At 31.5% G+C, this 19769-nt stretch overlaps 2 protein-coding genes across 2 annotated transcripts; both read left to right on the top strand.

Moving 5' to 3' along the window:
* Positions 1-771: 771 nt before the first annotated feature.
* Positions 772-5003, top strand: LOC111699931 (uncharacterized). The gene is made up of 4 exons (XM_023470721.1): positions 772-872; positions 2839-2925; positions 3895-4074; positions 4717-5003. The coding sequence occupies exons 1-4, from the start codon at positions 865-867 to the stop codon at positions 4925-4927; spliced, it is 486 nt and encodes a 161-aa protein (XP_023326489.1). The 5' UTR covers positions 772-864; the 3' UTR covers positions 4928-5003.
* Positions 5004-5514: 511 nt separating this feature from the next.
* Positions 5515-13076, top strand: LOC111699929 (uncharacterized). Its single transcript, XM_023470718.1, has 10 exons — positions 5515-6530; positions 8104-8234; positions 9182-9287; positions 9854-9978; positions 10089-10166; positions 11197-11282; positions 11581-11678; positions 11965-12007; positions 12549-12593; positions 12949-13076. Exons 1-7 carry the CDS (start codon positions 6493-6495, stop codon positions 11659-11661), a joined length of 645 nt encoding a protein of 214 aa, XP_023326486.1. The 5' UTR covers positions 5515-6492; the 3' UTR covers positions 11662-11678; positions 11965-12007; positions 12549-12593; positions 12949-13076.
* The last annotated feature ends 6693 nt before the right edge of the window (positions 13077-19769 follow it).

Raw genomic sequence — 19769 nt, 5'->3', positions numbered from 1 at the left:
GTGAAAAGAAGTTAAAGGGGCTGTAAACGTAATTTTTTGTGAATTCTTGTGCTAAATTCACAATGATACCTATAAAAGCTTTGTCTGATTAAGAATGAATAAGATATGTATCCAATATCCATGTTTATAATTTAAAAACTGTTTATTTTCTATTGTGGTTTCACTACAAAAGTGACTTGCGCATTTCTATGTATACTGTAGGAAAACTGATGATAGAAATGTTAAAAAAAAATACTTTTAAACCTAGAAAAAAAACGACAGTATATCCCACATTATTGATTAGAAAAAAAACAATGTTTTTAATCGGGCATTGACATATTTGCATAGAGTGTCACGTAAAATTATAAAATACGTTATATAAATATATATATATATATATATTTGGAATATAGATGCTTTTTAAAGCACGGATATGGCTGAATGCCTGAATAGTCTGTACACAATGTTACATAATAATTATAGCTCCGGTTGCATGGAAACCATGCAACCTTGTGTTTTTTTCAAATTGTAAGTTTGCTCAGTAGATATTTAGGTTTTAGTTGGAGAAATGAAAATCACTGTACATAGGAATTTTATTTGCAATCCCATTATGTCTTCTATTTTCTTTTTGATCTTTGCAACTATATTTTAAACTATCAATTCTGCTACATTAAAGTACTGTGTTTGTTTTTATTTCTCTAGACTCTGCAGTACACTAACTTTGTAAACAAAATGTCGGATGCTCTTTAAATAATTTGGTTCCGCCAAAACCCTGGATATTTTTTTTCAAATCAAAGTTTTATCAAACTGGAAATTTCTGGTTTGATTTTTGTATATAGCATCACAAATGCACTTTCCTTCATTTAGTACCAAGAAATCTTCGCAATGTTTAGGTAATATAATCGGTAGTAAAATTTTAAAGAAATCTTTTATTTGAAATTTATAAATAGTTGTTTAAGGGCTTGCGGCTTAATTTCAGTTGGCATGTCTGATTTATGGACTACCCTTTAAACCTTTCTCCGATCATGATTGAATGATTTATCCTTATTTTTCTCTCGTAAAGTTGATTATTTTCAATGTTGGCTTAATGTTTTGGAGGAATTGTCTGAATTCAATACGTTCTTACAGTTCAATGATTTCAAATAAGTATAAATTGTATTTTAACATATATTTCTTGTTGGTGTTAAAAGAAACTTTACAGAATATTTATGTTTTGTTCTTAATCATTCGCTAAATGGTGCAAATATAATTTAACCCTATCCCCGCTGGGGTACTTGAAAACCAGGATACGCTGGGGGGGGGATCAATTTGACCCCCCCCCTCTAAATCCCATGTTTTATGTCCAAATATGACAAATGATACATCATTAGAAAGCTCTTGTGCTCTACTTTTAGAATCTGCAAAAAAATTTGCAAATTTGCGAAAATTGAATTTTTTTATCGCAAAATCCAGTTTTATAGTAAAAATGTTTGCAAAAAAAAATTTGTCCAAAAAATGACAAATTATACATTTTTGAAAAGCCCTTGACCATGTCATTTCAAATATGCAAAAATTTTTGCAAAATTTTAAATAACCTGATTTTTAATCAAGAAAAACTAAAAATGTGCAAATTTCCTTTGACAGGTTTTTTGCAAAAAATTTGCAATTTTTTTCGCAAAACTTGTGCAATCCGTTTCCTTATGTCATAGGCTTTCCAAAAAGCTAAATTTTATCAAAATCTGACAAGTGAAAGTGGGTCAAAACAAAGATTTAGTTTGCTACAGGCAAAAGCAGTCATTCAGGCAGTGTGCCTGAGGACTCAGGCAGTTAGTATTAAAGCCCGGTTTTAGACCTAAAGGGAGGGCTTTGGGTATGTAAGAAAAGTCAGAAAATTTCAACAGCCTCAGACCAATACTTTTTGAGTTATGTAGAAAAAACTACAGGGGGGGGTCAAATTGACCCCCCCCCCCAGCGGGAATAGGGTTAATATGATATGGGACACTCTGTACCTCTGTACTAGCTACGTCCATACAAATGTATGGGTTGTTTTGCTTTGTTTAGAGGACCAGTGTCCGAATTTAATGAATTTAAGCCATGTCTCAAATCCCCCAAAAAGCGGTGTTAATTGACCGCCGGCTTAAATCTTGAAAAATTTAATACAAATTTAAGTGGAACAAACCATATTTGAGCCTCGGCTTAAATTTAAACCGCGGCTCAAATTCTTTAAATTCGGCCTCAGTAATACACACAATTCAGAATGACAAGATACTGTTCAGTTAAAAATTGTTTTCATCAAAGGATCATATATATATCAAGAAATATATAGTTCCTTGATAAATATTATCTTTGTTTTCACCTTTATAATCTGCATAAACAATCTGTTTTGATGTATCTAGGTTTAGGATGTATCCACATCATCCACACCTTAAAGCAGTCATAACCTACAGCTTTGCAAAAAGTCTTAACAACAGTTCACATATAATAAACAATAATTCATAACAGATACATTATGATTCATACCAGCTCCACAATAATTCATAACAGATACATTATGATTCATAGCAGATCCACAATAATTCAGAACAGATACATAATGATTCATAGCAGCTCCACAATAATTCATAACAGATACATAATGATTCATATCAGCTCCACAATAATTCAGGACATATACATAATGATTCATAGAAGCTCCACAATAATTCAGAACAGATACATAATGATTCATAGCAGCTCCACAATAATTCATACGCTGTGTACTCAGATGTTTGAGAAATTCTGATCTCCTTCACCATAACTAAAGTATTGAAATAGTTTAAGGACCTTTTTGGTGTATTTAGAGTGAAGAACTCAATATTGTATAAGTTTCTACTATATTAGATACAAGTTCGTCCTGGTTTTGGTTTGTTTGGTGTTTGGTCTGGAGGTTAGAGCTGAACCTGAACCAGAATACTGTGATTGTGAAAGGTAAAATGATTGGAGAAAAAAAAGGCTAAAAATAGAATAATAAGATTAAGAGATAAAAGATTGGCATAAAAGAAAATTTCATAATAAACATTAATAAAATTGAAGAAAAAAATGTAAAAATATACATATGTTCGTAATAGCTGGCCATATGGCTAAACCAAATAAGCTGACATTTTTCGAGGGAACCCATGGGTACCCGAGGGGTAAATTGGTGAAAAAATGGATTTTTTTAAATTCTTCCGGTAAATCTGGGCACTTCAGTTTCAAAAGATAATATCTGCTTCTTTTGTAGATTCAACCCCTAGAGGTTCATGTCCTCTGGATGAAAAGATTATAAGGATTTTCAACTAAAAATGCTGAACTCTTAATGGAACTGTTAAGGAAAAATGAAAGGGGGTGCAGGCTGAAACCTAAACACTATAGGAGTTGATCGCGACCTATATATGAGTTCTATCTGATGTTCCTGTCTCGAGAAGTTGATATAAAACTCTGTCAACGTAATGCCAAAACTGATGTAATCAAAGTTTTAAACAGATTCATATGGTTCCGAAGCCAGATGGGTCATGGCGACCTTGTGGCGATATTAAGCAAATGCACAACGAATTTGAAAAATAGAATAACCCAGAGGAGCCTAAACAACTTAGGTACGCTCCTATTATAATTTGAACATATTACTTATCCATTTTTAATAGATTTAATTAATAATATAATTGATATGTATCCATCACATGACTAGAATTTCCACCAATGGCAATACAGTATCATTGTCATGTGTCTCTGTCTGTATAACGTTGGTTGGTATAAGGTTGATACATTTTTATATCAATTTCTCGCGATAGGAACATCAGATAGAACTCATATATAGGTTGCAATAAATTCCTAAAGTGTTTAGGTTTTATCCTATACCCCCTTTCATTTTTCCTTATTAGTCCCTTTAAGCAATATATTTTAAATATTCATTTTTTCTAGTGCTGAAGATGTACTTGAAGGTAGCGGAGATGAAGGTGTGTGCGGAGAGGATGGATTAGATTATGCTAATGAATGTTCTGCTCTGTGCTCCAATACAAGCATAGCTTGTAATACCACCTGTCCATGTTATCAGTTCTTAACCCTAGTGGATGAGTTAGAGGACTTCTGCAACTGTTCAAGGTTATATTTTAAACAAGGATACTTCAGAATTTGAAAACAACAAGAAGATCTTTCTAAAAGAATTACACTGAAATTTTAAAGATTGTATAAAACGATTGTTTGTACTTCCTTTGAGCTTTCCAACGGGGTTAGTTGTACTTTATCTTGAAAGTTGATTAGAACTATTTTGACTTTATTCAAAAATACGAAGTCTGTTAACGTCTGCGTTAAAAGTACAAGAATATGACATCACAAGATTTTCTTAGACTTTGTCTGCGTACATTTCAAGAACAATGCGTAAAATATTTACAATATTTTGATGATTTTTCTTTTCTTTTTCATTTAAGACAAGCGCTCTGCGCTCAATATTCAACAAATATCTACATAATGAAAATGCTTATTTTTGAAGTATTGCATTGTCTCTGTCTCTTTAGAACTGAACTGTCTGACAAAATGAGGGTTAGGTTAGGTTAAGACAATTTCTGGGCCGAGCGCTGCGGCTAGGGGGCCACAAGTCCATATAGCAGCTGTAAAACCACTTGCTAGTCGGTCGGATGTGTAGTAGAGCGGATTTGGCGTAGGTCAGAAGTGGAGTATAGCGGATTTGCGTAGGTCGAAAAACACACCATCCAAAATTTTGTGATGTCAATTTTCTTGTTGCAGTATTGAAGGCTCAGCTGAGTGTGGTGAGGATGGGAACGTGTATATCCGGTTTGAGACTGCTTGTGCTGCAACATGCTCGAACAAAACAACTGACTGCCCGGAGGGATGCCCCTGCTACTATTATTACTATGATTATCCAGACTATCTAAACACAACAGATTTATATTATAATTATGAAGATGAAGAAACTGAAGAAACTAGTTCCACTTAATCGGGATTTAAGTAAAATTATTTTCATCCATGACAAAAAAAAAACATCCGACAAAAATTTTGTAAAACTATTAAAATTTAAATATAATCATAATTTTCTACTTATCTTTAAAAAAGAAAGCTTTTGGATTTTCAGGGGGAAGTCCTTATAAATATAAATATAGAGGGGAAAAATTAAATACTTTTTCCTTGTATTTTGTCTTCATGGCCAACAATTGTGCACCTTACTAAAACTTAATTAAAACTCTTTTCCATAGATAAAGATAGATTGCGCATAAGACGACATTTTTCATCTTGAAAGATATAAATGTACAGCGATGTTTTAAAGATATTCCTATATATAGATTAACTAGGTCGGTTGTGAACATTGGCTGTTCGTATGTCATTGAGTACTTGTGGTGTACATGAGTTCTGTAGAGAGAAATTTAAGTTAGTTTAGTCCTTCTCATGTCCTTCTTCAGTTTTCGTCAATATGATATATAGCTCAGTGAAATATTTTTGTTCAAATAGTTCTATTCCCGGAGTTATTTTACACTCTATTATGAATCCATTAAAACACCAAACCACCCGGCTTATCATTGAAGTACAATTTGACCCCTAGAAGTATGAATTCGCGGACTGTACAATTCTTGGTGATTTTGCGTACATAAGCTATCTATGCTCTTTTCCAAATAACCTTATTCGATGTGTTCTTACGATACCTTACCCTCCTTCAAGCGTATCTTCTGCCAACCTTTTCCTAACATTAAGATAATCTTTCCATTCTTCAAGCATACAATTCTCCCATGTTTTACTACGCTTTTCTCCACCTGATCTCCATTACCATATCTCCCACCTTTCGCCCAACATTGTTTTTAAAAAAAGACAACAACATTTGCCAAAAAGTACAAATAATTCAAGCAGTGAATTCAATCGTTAAAATACTGAAATTAACGTTTTTCTTGTAGACGTTGTTGCTGAATACAAAAATAAAATATTATATGTATGTATTTGAAAATAGGTAAACAATCTCTTTCTTTCTTTTCCCACAGTATAACCCATAAAATCCTGAAAAAGACGACGACATTTGTGTGTATATGATGTTTTTGAAAGCAATTGCTATGGTGTATGTTAACTGGACTATTTAAATCATAACTTAAGTCTGCTGTCGTCAACCTATTCCACAGTTTAACGGTTACCACTGTATTCCACAGTTTAACGGTTACCACTGTATTCCACAGTTTAACGGTTACCACTGTATTTTTTGTCCCTTTACCTTCATTAAACAACCCCTCTGAAATAAATAAAGAAAGAAGTATTGCGAAAACTAATAAACATTAAATATTCTCGTTTTTATTTGAAATTCAGTAATTATAGGCCTTTTAGGCAAGTTCTTTGAAAACCTGTCAAAGCATTCAATGATATTTTAATCCCGTGAATTAGCAGTGAAATGATTTCATAAATAAATTCAATATGTTTACATACATACATATAATGTAAACATGACTTTTCTTGTTTTTAGCGTGCATTTCTCACGCAATAGTTTCTTTATAAGCAGGATGCATTTCAATTCTAAACACAGTCAACATGAACCTCTTTAGTCAGATTTTCATTCAGCTCGTCAGGTGATTAATTTATCCGTATACGCTACATTAAGTTTTATTTATATCTGTTGGTTTTTATTGTTTATGATCATAATCATGGTTTATTTATTTTTCGATCATGAACCTCTTGACCGATTTGACTAAAGTTTTAATGGAGTAACTCGGTAGAGCCACGGGAGTGTTCTTGGCCTAGTTTATAAATTGAGTTATATATCTGACGAAGCTGTGTTCCCAAGCTAGTATCCTTCTGAAATAAAGTCTCAACACTAATGTTATCAATAGAATAATATTTAGAGATTTTACTTGAATATCCAGGGAACATAGTAAAAAAATCCAAAAAATTATGAACAAACCAATTTTAAAAAGACTTTTAAGATATTGGATTCTTCTCTCGTTAAACAATGATTTATGATCTGAGAGAGTGAGACACGTGAGATTCAAATCATCGGTTTAATTTTCGGTGACACCAGGGGCGGATACAAGGGGGGGGGCGGCAGGACCTTCACACCCCCATGACGGATTCAGAATAGTTCCTCAATAGCACTTAAGGAGAGGAAACCTAGTGCAAAACAGGAAAAATGTCTATCTTAAAAAATCCTAAATCTGGATGTTTTTGTACCGAAATAAATATAGCACCCCCCTCACTTAGATCCTGTATCCGCCCCTGGGTGACACCAAATCTATTTTAATTCCTGATCAAAGCCCAAAGGGCCTGTAAACATAATTTCAATGTGGTCCTGTATTTATAGAGTGACATATCAGATTCACAACAGTACTTTTTAATATTTTGTCAAGGATGAGTTAGATGTCCATGTTTAAATTTTTTAAAACTTATTTTTAATTATGGTGTCTCAACAAAAATGACTTGCGCATTTCTGGTGTATGAAAACCAGGCTAGAATTGTCGAAATAAAACACTTTTTAATCTAGAAAATTTATGTTATCTCTCACATTTTTGATGAGATAAAGTTTTCAAGGGTAATGTTGTGAATCGGACATGTAGGTTTCCTTAAATTATGACGTAAGTCTGTTCAATCTGATGAACACTGTACCTGGGGATAATATTAATTACAAAGAGAATAGAATATATATTAGAGTGGAATTTAGTCAATCCCTCGGTATGAATTTTGTCAGTCCCTTTCAGCCTGAAAGGGAGTTCAAAGTGTAAAAATAATGTAAATTTTCACACATTATATGCAGTAGAGTACATTAATACAGTATGTTCCCTAGATTATCCATCTCAATTTCGAATTTTTAAAGCTGTTAAATAAACTTTATAAAATGAATTAGGTGAATAAAAAAAATCATTTGATTTATAGTTATAACGGAAAATCATCGTTTGTAAAGTGAAAGGCATAGAGTCTATGTGAAATGAAAGAGCCTATTTCATAATTTGGTTTTCTTTTAATATTAATTTTAGACTTTCTATAAAATGATGTGCCAGGGCCCAAAAGGTTATATAGCACAAATATTTTGAAGTACACCTGCAGTATGGAAACAGTACAACAAAATGGCAGTTTTACACTTTTTTCTAGTAAATTCCACTCTAATATATATTCTATTCTCTTTGATTAATAATAAACTGTTTTGTACAGTGTGAGCCTGGGGCTATGTACTGCACAAAACACAGTGTACGGTTCAAGCCCGTACACCAATACTACGTTATCAAGAATCCAACATGGACGATACAAGAGAGCATTTAATAACCTCTCTCCTCTAACATTAAGTAAGATACAACATACAACTAATACAAAGGAATTGTGTCTTTGCCACAAACTCTAATTTTCTAATCCCTATATCTGAGCAACCCAATGTTGTAGACCTCAGACATGTTAAACTGTGAATTCTGTTTTATTAAATAATCTAAATTTTAAATGCCAAAGGTTCATACCTTCAGGTTTCAAAGATATAGGCATTCGAATTTTTGTTTTTGTGGCAAAAACTCAGTTCCTTATACAATATTTTTTTTAAAACTCTGACAAAATGTTTACTGTTTATAATAATATTCGATCCGTTAATTCTAATTTTAATAATATTCTTCAATTTCAATAAAGATTACATATCGAGTAAAACTTTCTTTCGAAAATAATAACCATTATGATATTGATATCAAAGTTACAGTTAGTTAGTTAAAGTTAGTTATAGCTTCCGAAACATGAACTCAATGATAGTTTCCAAATCAAAATTTCGATGATATTTTCCGAAACAAAATGATAGTTTTTAAACTATGATCTTGATAGTTTCCAAATTATAATGTCCAAAATAGTTTCCAAAATATGATTTTAATAATAGTTTCCAACTCCAGTTTCCTTGATGATAATCTTGATGTTAGTTTCCAAACCATGATCTTGATGATAGTTTTTCAAACCAAAATCTTAATGATAGTTTCCAAAACATAATCTTGAAGTTAGTTTCCTAACCATGATCTTGATAAAAGTTTCCAAACCATTATCTTGATGATAGTTTTTCAAACCAAAATCTTAATGATAGTTTCCAAAACATAATCTTGAAGTTAGTTTCCAAACTATGATCTTGATAGTTTCCCAACCATAATCTAGAAGTTAGTTTCCAAACCATGATCTTAATGATAGCTACCAAACCATGACCTTGATAATTTCCAAACCATGATCTTGATAATTTCCAAACTATTTACTAAAAATTTGTATATTTTAGGCTCCTCGTTTTCTCTAACAATACCGTTAACTGATCTAGCCACTAGTCTAACAGCAACAGTTCCTTTTAGTTTCAACTTCCCTACCGCTTCTACTGCTTCAGGAAGGTAAGTCAACTCATGTCCTAATAAATATTTAGAAAGCATGTTGCGGTTTATTTGACTATGAAATGTTTCAGAAAAACAGCTTCTTAGAGCTTAGAAACATTCTAAACTTTTTCCACACTTCTTTTTCAACTAATTTTTTATTTATTTCGTGAACGTACATAATTTAAATAAGTGGTACAAATTAAAACAGACAAAAAAAATGTATATATCAAAATAAATACAAATACAAGAAAAACATCATACAATAATAAGGTCGCGCAGATAAAATTAATAATATCGTCAATCTCCGCTTGGTCAACTCCATTGATAACAATCTTATTGTTTTTTTCAGAAATTAGTTCATTTAAAAATGAAATCCTCCATTCTTCTTCCAATTTTTTACAATACAATTTAGTTGCGCCCTTGTATCTTGTACTGTCTAGGTCCTTGTATCTTGTACTGTCTAGGTCCTTGTATCTTGTACTGTCTAGGTCCTTGTATCTTGTACTGTCTAGGTCCTTGTATCTTGTACTGTCTAGGTCCTTGTATCTTGTACTGTCTAGGTCCTTGTATCTTGTACTGTCTAGGTCCCTGGGTCTTTATGATTATGGAGATGAATATGAAGGAAGAAGTTTCGGTTCAATCCCAACAATGGCGGCTCAGAGAAAGGGTATCTTCGACAGCATTGAAAGTTACTTGAACAGATTTGGAGGTACAAATCTATTTAAACAAAGATTTTAAAAAAAAAGATTTTTTAAATATGTCAAAGGTTGTTTTCACTGCAGACTATTCAGAATTTATACAACTTTTCGGTTTTCCTAGGTGTCAATGGAGCTTCCTGCCTTGAGCGCGCGATCTGTGAAGTTGCCGCAACTCCTGATCATGATGATGGAATACTAGGCAAATTTAAAATTTAATAACCAGGGAATAGGAAAAAAGGGAAATGAAATGGCGCTGGTCTGGCATGAGAAAGCCAGTCGCACTGCTTTGCAGACCAGTACGGTAAACTTTACACACACTCTTTTGGTACAGACACACAACATGATTACAGTCAAGGATATTGCAGAACAATGTTGTCCATTATAATTAAGCTTGAATAACGACTATATTTATTGTAAACTTTAATCAGAGCTGAAAACTTTAGAATGGTGGATATCGGGATTAAGGCTTAATCCACTCTTTTTCTTAATCTCGAGATTAAATATTGCTTGTTCTCCACTCATTTTTAATCTCCAGATTAATTATCCGATCAGGATTAAGGATATCCCATTCTAAAGTTTTCATCTCAAGTTATATTCTTTGCATGAAAATTTGGCTTATTATAGTGTTGACTTAAATATATAAATAATATATTACATGTATATTAAACTTATTTTTAAGTAAACAATTAACAATAAAACATTGAATTACTTTCAAAGCTGGTAAAAATTACAATTATAGTCAAAATACAAAAATGGCCAAAATATGGTTGGAATGTTTGATATGACCATTGAACAATATTACTATGGTGGAAGATACTTTTAAAGGGAGTGTCTGCCCAGACATGGTAGTTGAGCTGAGAGTACAGTATTGTGAAGTTTTTTTTTATAATCAATAGAGACCTTGTACGGTGTATATTTGCACAGTAAGAACACAACATCGATCTTTAAAATCCTTCTGGTGCTTACGAACAGTCAGATTGTGGCGCGGCACGACTGCAGACAGCGTTAATTTAAAAAATACAAGTAATCAAAATTATCATCAAAACTTACTAAGTTTGCAAACTGAAAATGGCCGAAAAGACCATTGATGCAATCAAAATCTAATAAAGCAAAATTAATTATAAAATTCTTGGTAATTTTGCAGTCTAAAAAATTGCTAAATTGATGTTAAGTATTCAATAATTGGAATATTTTTTTCTAATAACTGTTAAAAAATAATGTTAATCAAGGGGATGCTATGAACCTGCTGCTGAAGGTGGATAAGGAAGCATATGCAGAACATCCACAATATGCGCATGCGCAGCAGAAGGGAGAGGTCAGTCAAATATTGCTTGATTTAATAGAGCAAAATGGAAATCATTTTAAGTTTAACTAAGAAGGGGGAGATAGGGCTTGATTTTTGATTTTTGATTTTTGATTTTTGATTTTTGATCTTTGACATAAAACCAGTTATATTGTAAACAATAAACATTGTTTACAATAGACCCCCCCCCTTTCACTCTAATCAGTTAGCACCATGGTTAAAGCCATTTTTTAAATTGTAACATCTTTGTATTTGCGGGAAATGGGGGTGGGGGATGGAGAGTCCTAATTATACAAATAATAATGTTTAGATTGGCGGTGATTGCTCTGAATTCCACCGGGTGTGTCCTGTCTCCATCTTTAGTATCATTGATACTTTCCAGTCAGTTTAAACACCACATAGATACAGGGAAATAAATTAGAATATTATAAAACAGATTTTACAAATGTCGTAATGATAAATGATGCATGAGAGACCTTCAGTGTACAATCTCTTTTTATTACCATGAATAGTATGAAGATGCAATATGAGATGGGTTTAAAGAGAAAAAAACACCAAATTTGAAAGAAAGAAAAACAGATTTTTAAATTCAATTTTACTACATACATATCTTACTTCCTATTTTAGCTAATATCGATCGATAAACAAATCAAATTTCAAATTTAATATAATAATTTATATCTTGTATAATTAGATTGACGAAAACAAAATGTTAATCTCACCGACATAAAGAAATGGTAAGGTTAATTGTGTTTACATCGTTAATTATTTACATAAAGAATTAGACTTAAACTCATGGTTCTTTGCGGAATAAGTTTTAGCTTTTAGCTAAAGGAAAATTATTATTTTAAGCAGAATCCTTAGTTCACAAATCATGTCGTTTATATTTAAGGGTTTTATATGTATATTTACTATTACATGGAGATCTAATAAACATGGCGGTAAAGTGAGACGACATTTAAAGTTTTGTAATTAATGAAAGATGCAAAGGTGTAAAAAACGACAAATGAGCTTTCTAAAAGGTTGTCTTTCTTTCTTTGAATCCCTTGTTTGAATCTTATTCAAATTGTCAGGGATATTAAAATGAAATCAAAATTTGAAGTATACGAAAACTTAAATCATATTTTGGAAACCCAAAGAATAGATACAGCTGCCTAAGTTAAAATGCGTTATAAAAGGTGCCCATCAAGTCCTATACATTTAATTGGGACACCCTGTATACAGAATAAAAACCACTTATTCAAACTGAAATTGTAAAAACAAAACTTTTAATTTTAGACGTAGGACAGATACGCTTGAGAGCTCCTTATTGAAAGACTAAAGGTATGTATTTAAAACATGCTATATTGCAAGAACTGCATTTAAACGATGTTTTCTAAAGATTGAAAAGATTATTCTAAATGAAAATTTGCATAGTTACTAAGAAAACAATCTAAATAAAAGAATGAATATTGAATTGATGAATATACAATATAATTAAAAACAAACGTAATATTATTACATTAAAAAACGTAATAGTAAGAAGATGTAAAAATTGACTAGATTACATTAAAAATCTATATCTGAGAACACGAGCATCTACCATATTCCTTGAGTTAAGTTTATAGAATAAATTATAATATTATAAAAAAAAATGATTATTATGATATTATTTATTTGTATTTATTTCAATATTTAGACAAGAATGGACAACCTGGAAACCTGTACATACTCAGCATAGACAACCCCGACAATTTAATTTTAAGAAAAATCGTTTATTGTTAAATATGTCATGTTTTATTGTTATTTGTTATTTTTGCACTTGTTGAATAGGTAGATAAATAGATATTAGATAAATATATTATAAAACAGTTTTTTTGTTTTTGATTTTAAATATGTTCTTATGGCGTTTCTTATGTTCTAAAAATGTTTATTATTTTCTGAAAAGAATATATGTATATATAAATATATACGTATCTAAAAGTAGGGGTGTCTCACGAAATATTTGAGATACGAAATGGGTGTCGTCTTTGATATATACAAATAATTTGCGGCATTTAATTATTTTCTAGGCTTTTTGGGCATCTTCTATTTTAATTGTAAACATTTTCTCTTTGTATACATTTGTATAAATTCGGGGATTTTCAAAATTTTATGTAAATAGATTTTGTTGGAGGCCAATTTTGAAATTTTGTTTGTCCATAAACCTTCCCTAGGGTCACGTGATGTCACACACAAAATTTGGTCCCAATCAGTTCAACCCTTTTGACGTTTATTGGACACAAACAGACAGACTGACAGACAGACAAGCAAAGTGTATGGATAGATAGACTTAATTTTAGCTGTAAAATCTTTGAATTGATAACACAAACTTCTCCTAATTCTTACATTTCCAAATTGTGGTTTATCTACCTTTAAAGATTACCGGAGATATGAAAAATTTTATTCGAATTTCGTTTCAACGATATCGGTTTCAAAAACAAAATTAAAAACTGCACAAAGTTCTTTTAATATCTTTGGTGAATTTGAAATCATAAAAAAAAACAGAATACATTTTATTTGTAAATGTTTTCAAGAATCTTACATCTAAAAATAGGTTGACGAATTAAGGCCGAAAATTATCTCGAAAGATCAAAAGCGACCTTCAAGTCTTCTCTCTGCTGTCACGTTTCGGGGAACACCCTGTGAAATATGCATCATTTCCCGACAATTTATCTGTTTAAAATTATTTCAAATATCAAAAGCGACCTTCAAGTCTTCGCTCTGCTGTCACGTTTCGGGGAACATCCTGTGAAATATGCATCATTTCCCGACAATTTATCTGTTTAAAAAGCGACCTTCAAGTCTTCTATCTGCTGTTACGTTTCAGGTGAACATCCTGTGAAATATGCATCATTTCCAGACAATTTATCTGTTTAAAATTATCTCAAAGATCAAAAGCGACCTTCAAGTCTTCTCTCTGCTGTCACGTTTCGGGGAACACCCTGTGAAATATTCATCATTTCCCGACAATTTATCTGTTTAAAAAGCGACCTTCAAGTCTTCTCTCTGCTGTCACGTTTCAGGTGAACACCCTGTGAAATATGCAACATTTCCAGACAGTTTATCTGTTTAAAAAACCTAAGATGTTATGTAAGGATTGACAAAGTTCCAAAATTAACAGTTTTTGAAAATTAACGAACAATTCTGTTTAATCACGTATACGAACTAATTGTTATTTAATGACAAACGTTGATTCGATGGGCTTTTTACTGGAATTAAACATGACACCCAAATAAGGTCGTTTATGGGCCGGGCAATAAGCATGACTTCTTGAATTTTAAATATTTTTGTTTTGGTTAAAATAAGATAAAATAAGTAACAAACAATTTACATTTTTTATAACAACCAAACTAGTTTAATTTGGTTGATAAAGTTGAAGGGTACTTTTGGGAATTAGCAATGCCATATTGTGTTCGAATATTTAGTTGTGCTAAATATTCATCGTAAACTTTAAGGTAGAATTTGAACCTCATTGTTAAATTTTTCCTCTGAGATTGGATTCATTAAATGTGACATTTTTGAAAACAATGGTTGTAACTTTTTGGAGCAAAACTTCGGAATTTTTATTATATTTAGTATTTATAATATTCAGTATTTATAATATTTAGTATTTATTATATTCAGTATTTATAATATTCAGTATTTATAATATTTAGTATTTATTATATTTAGTATTTATAATATTCAGTATTTTAGAAAAACGCGTCACACTATATCCTGGGTAATCAAAACAAAATAAAAGCAAAAATATATTTTGATACGGCGTTAGGACATTATATTAATATAATGAAGACGACTTTTTTATTTAATTTTTAATAGCTTTTTTTCGAATTACAAGATTACAAGTAAATAAAGAGAACTTTCGTTAATTGACAGCTTCTCTTTGTTTCCATGTTTGTGTGTATCCATTAAAACAAATAAAAATTTAAATCCAACGTCGTCTTCATTATACTGATATAATCGCCTACCACCGTGTTTAAAAAGAATTTTTTAGAAAGTTACGAGAAATGTTGTATATACTTTTTATTAAATGAATTTCTCTAAAAACAAAATATTTTAGGGTATACATATACACTAGTTTAGGAACCCGGCGTCGCTTGAATATCTAAACTTTCCTTGTAAAAGTCAACCAAGACTTATAAACTTTAAACCCAACCAAGAACCTTTCCGTGGTTTTAACGAGTTGCCCAATCAAAATTCAATGCAAATCATTTAAGTGGTTTATGATTTACAATCGGACTATAAACACACATGTAGAATTTTCTGTTGTAATAATTAGTACGATCTTTATTATCCATGTTATTAATATATCTTATCTATTTTCAATGTGACCCTGACCGGCCAATCCGGTCAGTTTGATTTACCTGTATATATAAATAAATTAGTACTACATGAAACGTTGTGTTATACGGACGTATACAGAGCCTTGAGTTTGGGCTAGAGATTGAGAGCCTTGAGTTTTGGCTAGAGATAGAGTCAGTGAGACTGTAATTAGACTTTAAGTAGTGTAATCTCGGGACCTAGATTTATTACACACAGACAAACATACATCCTTTAAACCTTAATTACTTTAAATTGTTTATAAATTCCTTTAAAATCTTCATGCATTTTCACTGTATTGCTTTAAATTGTTTATACATTCCCTTAAACCTATATTAACAAACTTATATACATATTCTCTATAAACCTTCATTATTTTAGATTGTTTATACATTCCCTTAAACCTATATTGACAATCTTATATACACTATAAACCTTCAATATTTTAGATTGTTTATACATTCCCTTAAACCTATATTAACAATCTTATATACACTATAACCCTTCATTATTTTAGATTGTTTATACATTCCCTTAAACCTATATTAACAATCTTATATACACTATAAACCTTCATTATTTTAGATTGTTTATACATTCCCTTAAACCTATATTAACAAACTTATATACACTATAAACCTTCATTATTTTAGATTGTTTAAACATTCCCTTAAACCTATATTAACAATCTTATATACACTATAAACCTTCATTATTTTAGATTGTTTATACATTCCCTTAAACCTATATTAACAATCTTATATACATATTCTCTATAAACCTTCATTATTTTAGATTGTGAACACAACTCCATTGAACTTTAATCGCTTTTAAAATCATGGATTTTTCCCTATGCTCATGACTTTTTAAGTTGCCTTCCATTTATAGATTGGAATGTCCGATTCACAACTGTTTTTAAACCTGTATCCAGTCATGAGATATTCTTGCATTTTTAGCTGAAAATTGATAATTGTCTATTGTATGTTCTGTGTAAAAGTGACTTTACCCATTAGAGAAGTTGAAGGAAATCTTTAGAATAATACACTTCTAAAAATATTAAAAAGTGTATATCTATGCTAACCCTAATGAAAAGGAAGATTTAAGTTGTAAGTCGAACATTCCACTTTTTTATTGAAGAGTCTCTCTAAATTCCACCGACAGTCCCTTTAAAATCCAAATAACGTTTAGTTTTTGTATACATTTCCTTTAAACCCAGAGAACTTTTGATTGTGTACACATTCCTTTTAAACCTACCCTATTCATAAATCTTCCCTTCTTTATTTACTTTAATCCCCCCTAGTTTACAGCAAACATTATATTCACAAATTAAATTTTGCAATTTTAATTTCTATTTCTATTGAGTATTTGTCCGAGCCCCTGGAGAAATGCATATTTAAGATGATGTGAGGAGTATGCTTGGATTGCAGTTAGAATGCAGCTCCTCAGCTTTCTGGTCCTTTCCATACTCAGGAACCCGCACACATTTATTTTTTACATATCTTCATCTTTGTTTCGAGTTTTAAGGATGGAAGTTTTACGTAGAGCAAGGTTATAATGCATTATAACCTTGGCGTAGAGTATAGTTAAAGGGACTGTAAAAAGTAGTTAAAGGAAAAATGAAAGGGGTGAGTTGATCGAGACCCATAAGAGTTCTATCTGATTTTCCGTCTTGAGAAATTGATATAAAACTTTGTCAAATTTATTCGAAAAATTATGTATATACAATTTTGTATAAAAATCGTAGGTTAAAACAGATTATAGTCAGCAAATACGCAACCATTCTGAAAATGACAATATCCCAGAGAAGCCTGGAAAACTTAGAATTCCTCCTATTATTATTTGAATTTGATAATTTTTCATTTTTAATATATTTATAATTAATAATATAATAAATACGTCACATGACCAGAACTCCCACCAATAGCAGTGCAGTATTATAGTCACATGTCTCCGTCTGTGTCACTTTTACTTTTTCATTTTTCCTTTTAAATTTGAGGATAGATGATCTCTTAATTAAAATTATCTCTACAAGGTGTAACCACCACAGAATATTGGATTCACAATATTGGATTCTGATTTCTGACAACATCTTTATGTGGTTTTGCTATTATCTGGTTCCATATTATGTTGGATTGTCTCCTACAGTGAGAACCAGAATACAATGGATTAGGAAGATATTATTATATTAATACTTGATTTTCATGTTGTTACAAAGTAAATCTGGCCACTTATTAGTGAAATGGGTCTGTTTACACTGCACAATTGCCATGTCTACTCCTAATTCTAAAAGTTTTCTTTCTATTTCTGGTCTGGTTATCACCAAAATACAAACTGAATATTTCAAAATTTCAAAAATATTTCCGGCCCCTCCTGCATGTAAATGATATACAAAAAAAATGGTTCATTAATGCGATTAAAAATCTAAGAGATGTAAAACATAATCTTATTTTTGTTAATTGTTTCTTATTCTCAAATCTAAATGCGTAAATGTGGGTGTGTCTGAAAAAGTGTTGAACAGGGGCGTTCCTTCAACACTATTTGTGGTTCTAAGAGCAATGTAAACAGTACTGCAAACCTGGATCATAGAAGATATAAACGCGCTTTCGATTTGGCGTACGATTTGTCATTATGTAAGCAATTTTATTAACCATTATGTACGCAATTATATTAACCATTATGTAAGCAATTATATTAACCATTATGTAAGCAATTATATTTAACATTATGTAAGCAATTAAATTAACCATTATGTAAGCAATTATATAACTTGTAAAGTAAGCAATTATATTAACAATTATTTAAGCAATTACATTAACCACTATGTAAGCAATTATATTAACTATTATGTAAGCAATTGTATGAACCATTATGTAAGCAATTATATTATCTTTTATAAACTTTGCCTGATCTCGAAACTTACAAGAGAACAATAATTGAAGGAAACTCCTCAGCTTCCTTTTCAGGGTCTTAACATTTGTGTAGTAATTGATTTCACAGATTCAAAAAATGGAGAATATGAAGAAACTAAAAAATAAATCTTAAGACCTCATATAACATAAAATAATTAAAACATGTGTTTACTAATTCAGCTGCAACCGTTCTTCTGATAGTTCCCCTTCCTGATCTAGGAACTAGTCTGGTTGCTAGTTTACCTTTCTCATACGATATTGCATCATCTTCAGGAGCTGCTGCAAGCACTGGCAGGTATATATTGCATCATCTTCAGGAGCTGCTGCAAGCACTGGCAGGTATATATTGCATCATCATCAGGAGCTGTAACCACTGCCAGGTATATATTGCATCATTTACAGGAGCTGCTGCAAGCACTGGCAGGTATATATTGCATCATTTACAGGAGCTGCTGCAAGCACTGGCAGGTATATACTGTATCATTTACAGGAACTGCTGCAAGCACTGGCAGGTATATATTGTATCATTTACAGAAGCTGCAAGCTTTTGATATATATATTGCATCATTTACAGGAACTGCTTCAAGCACTGTCAGGTATATATTGTATCATTTACAGGAGCTGCTGCAAGTACTGGCAGGTATATAATGCATCATTTACAGGAACTGCTGCAAGCACTTGCAGGTATATGTTTCATCATTTACAGGAACTGCTGCAAGCACTAGCAGGTGTATATTACATCATCTACAGGAGCTGCAACAACTGCCAGGTATATATTGCATTATTTACAGAAGCTGTTGCAAGCATTGGCAGGTGTATATATTGCATCATTTAAAGGAACTGCGGCAAGCACTGGCAGGTATATATTGCATCATCTACAGAAGCTGCAAGCTTTGGCATATATATAATGCATCATCATCAGGATCTGCATTCACTGGCATGAAAATATTGCATCATCTACAAGAGCTGCATTAGCTATCAAATTGACAGAATTACAAATCAAAATAGAAAAATCTGTTTTATTTCTGCAGAAATTACTAAATAAATTTTGAAATCGCTGGTTTTAAGTTTTTAGATTAAATTAAAACTCCAGCTTCTTTCTTTCAAGTAATTGTATATTTGCGTTATTAGTCCCTTTGTAATGTTTAGATCATTTGATGAATTGGAGAGTAAACGTGTCAGCTCTGTGGCTCATAAGAAATCAATGATTAGGGGAGTTCAGGATATTCTAGGCAAATTTGCAGGTAAA

Source organism: Eurytemora carolleeae, unplaced genomic scaffold, assembly GCF_000591075.1.
Source record: "Eurytemora carolleeae unplaced genomic scaffold, Eaff_2.0 scaffold384, whole genome shotgun sequence".
Lineage (NCBI taxonomy): Eukaryota > Metazoa > Arthropoda > Copepoda > Calanoida > Temoridae > Eurytemora > Eurytemora carolleeae.
This window is presented reverse-complemented; position numbering and strand designations above follow the sequence as displayed.

Coding starts and splice junctions, on each gene's coding strand:
- LOC111699931 (XM_023470721.1), top strand. Junction 2,926..3,894: donor GAATACTGTGATTGTGAAAG/GTAAAATGATTG, acceptor CATTTTTTCTAG/TGCTGAAGATGTACTTGAAG. Junction 4,075..4,716: donor GACTTCTGCAACTGTTCAAG/GTTATATTTTAA, acceptor TTCTTGTTGCAG/TATTGAAGGCTCAGCTGAGT.
- LOC111699929 (XM_023470718.1), top strand. CDS start 6,493: ATGAACCTCTTTAGTCAGATTTTCATTCAGCTCGTCAG. Junction 10,167..11,196: donor TCATGATGATGGAATACTAG/GCAAATTTAAAA, acceptor ATGTTAATCAAG/GGGATGCTATGAACCTGCTG. Junction 11,283..11,580: donor ATGCGCAGCAGAAGGGAGAG/GTCAGTCAAATA, acceptor AATAATGTTTAG/ATTGGCGGTGATTGCTCTGA.